Source organism: Cyprinodon variegatus, unplaced genomic scaffold (assembly GCF_000732505.1).
Source record: "Cyprinodon variegatus isolate N-32 unplaced genomic scaffold, C_variegatus-1.0 Scaffold770, whole genome shotgun sequence".
Classification (NCBI taxonomy): Eukaryota; Metazoa; Chordata; class Actinopteri; order Cyprinodontiformes; family Cyprinodontidae; genus Cyprinodon; species Cyprinodon variegatus.
The window spans coordinates 6,951-12,239 of record NW_015151223.1 but is presented as its reverse complement, the minus strand read 5'-3'; the positions used below and the strand labels follow the sequence as shown (position 1 = coordinate 12,239).

General features: G+C 34.9%; 1 protein-coding gene across 1 annotated transcript in view; it reads right to left on the bottom strand.

Moving 5' to 3' along the window:
- The window catches only part of LOC107098341 (pancreatic secretory granule membrane major glycoprotein GP2-like), a 13,094-nt gene that overhangs the window by 2,050 nt on the left and 5,755 nt on the right, over positions 1-5,289 (bottom strand). Inside the window, exons 4-7 of the mRNA XM_015395974.1 lie at positions 4,204-4,364; positions 3,972-4,107; positions 2,590-2,684; positions 731-899 (exon numbers count right to left, since the gene is read on the bottom strand). Of these exons, the coding sequence (XP_015251460.1) occupies positions 731-899; positions 2,590-2,684; positions 3,972-4,107; positions 4,204-4,364 (561 nt within the window). The remainder of the gene's footprint in view (positions 1-730; positions 900-2,589; positions 2,685-3,971; positions 4,108-4,203; positions 4,365-5,289) is intronic.

Here is a 5,289-nt window from a genome sequence, read left to right as displayed (position 1 = left end):
TTTTTTTTTTTTCCAGTGGCCCTAATCCTCTTCCGTACTTGTGTGATGTCACAGAAAAATCTAAATAAATAAAGCACAATATCAGGAGGAGAAATGTTGATATCCACAAATATGATTCCTTTTATGATTTATTTATAGACACCATTTCCAGATGCCTTAATTTGCCCATTTAAACATTTGTGTGCCAATATAAGCACACGGTGGGGATATCTGGCCATAAATATATTTAGGAAGGGTTTTATTTCCAAGAGTTGAATGCATTTTGGCGCTAAATGTACATATTACCCATTCTCCATAGAGAAACAAGCCCGCTTGATAATGATAAATATATGACAGCTGGGAAGTCATAGCTGAAGAGGTGTTAGTTAGCATGGTGGATGACAAACAACCGGTTACACAAATTGTGTCTCGTTTAAGGAAAGACATATTCTTACAGCTTTAATACAGTTCTTCCTAATAAAATTTATGCAAACGTTTTCTTCCCTTTCTTTTCCTTTAGATACTATATATATATATGCATATAAGTGTGTATAAATATATATACATACAGTATGTTGTATGTAAATCTATTTAGTAGCTGTGTAGTTTACTGGTTTCACAAGTCAGTGGATTTGAAATAAGGAGTGCTAAAGTGTCAGGCTTGATGAGTCTATATTACATTTAGCAGAGCACTCGTCTGAGCTGGCTGACTGTCACCCTGGGCTGTGTGTGTGTAACTGGACTCACTCACAGGTTTGCACACATTCGGGCTGCTGTGGCAGATCTGGACGTTGCAGTGCAGGAAGACATAAGTGTAAGAGCTGCCAACAAACTTGAACATTTGGATCCTGAACATGGCCTCTGGACCCTCACCGTTCTTCAGGACACTGAGAGTCTGCTTGTTGGCCAGCACTGGACAACTGAGAAGGTGTAAAAAAAAAAAAAAAGAAACGATTGGAGCTAAAACTGGATAGTTAAGAAGGTTTTAAATATGTTTATTTTAAAGCATCATAAACACCAGTCACCAGTCCTGAGGTAGATAAATCTCTTGGTGTCTTAATGCTGTATAAATCTAGATGAACTAGTCACTGAGGCTAAAGCTAATGGCTAAGTTCAACTGTAAAATCATTACATTTGAGTTGGGAGAATATTTATATAAAGATTTCTGATTATTTCTAAGAAAAACAGAGATAAGAGACGATGCGTCACCAATGTTTTAAAAGTTCACCAGAAGGCTAAAAAATACTACAATGGTTTGAGTGATTTTTTTTTTTCCATTTGCATTTTACAAATCTTTTTTTTTTTCCTCACAATTACTCTGACTGCTTTTATTGTTTATTTATTGTTTATTATTGAATGTTGTTCTCTTTTCATTACGGTAGTTGTTGATGCAGGAAGAATATTTGGCCAAACTTCTAACTTCATTTCTCATCTAAATCGGACAATGTTCATATTAACCACTTTAATGTTTTAACCTCTTACACCCTCAGGGGGTATAAATAAATTTCTGCCTGACAAAAACACACAAAAGTAAATCACTTATAGCCTCACAGCTATTAGATTTAAGAAGAAACTTTTGGTACGTCTGTAAAGGTAAGATGTCATAGAATGGTTTTCTGGTGTCAGCACCATTGTAGCTTTGACCCTGCCTGAAATATTAGGGACAAAATACAAAATATTTTGCATTTTTTGAACCTCGCCAAAATTTTCTTTGAAATAAACATTGCAAAACACTACCAAAATATTATTTATAGCACAAAAAAGTAGTACAGACTTTTAAATCTAAATGTTGTGTAAAAATATACCAAATTTGGACTCAATCAGATGAATCATATTTATTTTAGAATGGTATTAGTGAGAAATTTCTTAGGCGGAGGGGCCATTTTGGCACATTTATCCATAAATGTCACCAAACTGTGCCAAATGTGTTTTTTACATCAATACTGGGGGTTTGTTAAAATTACGAGGTCACGTAGCAGCTGGACCCACCGGTGGGTCCGTAGCGTTCTAGGGGTTAAGCTTCAAGTTGTTGTTTTTTAGGACACTAGTCTGTCATATAAACTGTTAAACTCAAGCCTCAGAGTCCTGCTAATCTGGATTTAGATCCATGATGACAGTAAGACAGGTAGGTAAGATATTATCTGCTTTATAGAACCTCATCAATTCTGAATTTTTCATTGAAGTTGATCTATTTAAGCTTTTATCATTACTGGATGTCATCAGCTAATATCCTTCTTCTTTCTCTGGCATTGTGAAATCCACTGTGGCTCACAGCTTCGCTGTCACTAACAGCAGCAAATACTACCCGGTTGTCAAGGACATGCACAGCTGTTGAACTGAAACGCATGTGGCCTCTCAGACTGGAGTCACATGACCTGGCTTTGAGATTTGTTGTCTGGCCAGATCTCTAGGCAACAAATTCTCTTATTTCAGATTTCAACAGCACTGCTGTAAGACGACTTAGAGCTTGTTGCTGCAATAACACTGAAATAGAGTGTAACTCAAACCAGCTTCTCATTTAATGACTCTGTCTTGCTCAAATGTTTACAGCTGTAGAAAAGCAAGTTGAGATGAAAATGTTAAGAAATGTTCCATGATTATGGTAACTACCTGTCTCTGATGAAGGTGTACTGGATGTTGCCATAAGGATCGCTGGTGGGCGTGGCCCAGCATCTCTCCAAACGCAGCATCAGATGAGCTGGTATCTTTGAAAAAGGGAAGGTCGAGTGACAATCAAGCTATCCTGAAGGCATGCCAAAACACGTTTCATGATGTGTTGTGAAATGATGAGTCATTACACGTAAACAACAGCTGGTCCAAGGGGCAATAACAGACTAGGGATGATGTTCCAACGTTCTCACATGAGTGTCTAGTCACGACTGGAGTGTTCCAAGATTAGTTAGGACATCAAACCGCAAGGTATATTGCTTAACGTTAGCAGGTTTAAAATAATGATGATAATCCTAAGATAGTTGTCAATGCCAAGCATGCATGACCTACTTTCATCGTTATTTGACTTAACTGGATTTTCTTTACATTATGGGCAAGGAAATAAATACAGGACATTTTTCCTGGGTAGTCTGGGTAAAAAAACTGCAAACTGTTGAGTAAAAATAAATCGAAATAACAAACATTTATTGTTGCTGTTGGTAAAATTGTCTAAAACACACTATAATAAATAAATCTTTAATTACAGCACCATATTTTCCCACTGAAAAATTTTTCCGAAAAATAAAATGACTCAATATAAAAACATTCATTTAATGAGGATAAATCATGTTAGGATATAACTGTTTAAACTAAATAATTAGTGGCTTGATTACCGCATTACCCCTAATACTATCTCCCCATAGTTTTTTTTTTTTTTTTTTTACACATTTTACAGTTAATAAAGCAAGGGGATATCTGATAATTCCTCTTTGTTTATTCTTTCTAGATGCTCTAGAGTCTGGGCTCCTCTTTAACTGAACCCACATGTTTTAACTAAAATTTAGGTCTTATGGTCAAAGATTTGATTAAATGTTTTAAAGCATTATCATGCTAAAAGAACAATGTCTCATTCATGTTTTTTTAAGTGCATTTAGAGGAGAAACAGGCCCACAGCATCATGGATCTTCCCTGTAATTTAGCAGTAATGATGAGGCACTTTTCCTCGATTTATCCATTTGTTTTACACAAAACAAAGGCACTTTTGTTATCAAGAAGCTTACATTTTAGTATTATCTGACATTTAGTATTATCTGGTTTTAGTTAAACTAGCAGGTTTGAGAAAAAAGAAAGTTTTAAATTTCCAATTTAAAGATCCTAGAATGTCAGGTCAACTTTATAGTAAAGCATATAATTAAAAAAAAAGGACAGACTTTTTTTATTGACAGTATTAATCATTAATATATTTATCTCCATTGAACAAATTTCCTTAAAGAGGAAATTTCTTTAAATAAAATGCTTGTATTACAGTGATTTTAAGATCTTTATCAGTGATGCACAGATACCATGAAAACTTTCACAAAGACGTTTTCATTTAGTGTGAGAGAAGGCATGGTCGTCCATCTGTCCTCAAAGGCTTCATCTTTGTACAACAGCATTGAAACTGAGAAATTCCCCTCCTCAGTACTTAGAATGATGCTTCTGAGGAATCAGAAACACACAAAACAAGAAGAAAAACCTTTAAAATGCTTTCATTTAAAAATCAGATGTCGGGGAAAAACAGGTTTAAACACTAACCTTAGGTCGACTCGGATCATGTTTTCGCTGTTAGGTTGCTGCACCATGTAGTTTATGGGGTAGCGGCACACAAATGTGATGTTTATGTAGTTCCTTGTGATGACGTCTGAATAGTTGTTGTGTATAGTGTTGATGAACATAATGTGTGTTTCATCAGAGACCTATGGAGAGATCAAGAAACCCTAAATTCAGGGCAGTCGTTAAATAAGAGACATTTTCATCATGTTTAAAGTTAGAGGCACGCTGAGGAGAGCAGGTATTTCCGAAAGCATTCGTACTCTGGAGTTTTTTAAGTTGCCAACAGCCACATATTTTTGCAGAAGTTTATACACTGCAAAATAATTTAATCTATATAAGTCATTTTTCTAAAAAAGAGGGATTTTTTTCTTGAATCTATGAGGTAAGTGAGACACTGAAAAAAAAGGTGTAACAAGACAATTTACATTTAAAATAAGAAAAAACAATTGCATCGTCTTATTTCAAGAGCATATTATCTAATTATCTTATTTTAAGAGCAAATATACTCATTCCATTGGCAAATAATCTTATTTACCAACTTAAATTAAGGGTAAATACTCTTCATTTAAGTTTTTTTTTTTTTTTTTTTTGCAGTGTAGGGGTTTTGCGAGATTTGACAACACAAATTCAATCATAACTGAAGGTAAAATGATAGCCTACGTAGTTTTCAATAAAAAAAGAACAAATAAATGTGTATTAGCATCAGTGAAACAGCGTCATGGAGACCAAGAAACAGCAGGCAGGTCAGGAAGGAAATCATGCAGGAGCTTAAAGAAGAGTTGGGCTATAAAACTAGTTCCTCATCTTCAAACATCTCAAGTTAGACTTAGACAAACTTTATTGTCATCTTGTATTCACAGAGTGTATACAAAACGAAATTTCGATGCATACAGCGTTTCGACAGTGAATGAGCAGCTTACAACAGAGAAATGAACATTACCATTTATAAAGTGTAGCAGTTATCAGAATGTAAACGGTGTAGGAGAAAAGGAAAACAAGTTTAAAGTCATTGTGATAAAAGTTGCTTCAATTAGTGATCTAAAAATGAAAAGGTATACCACAACTGCA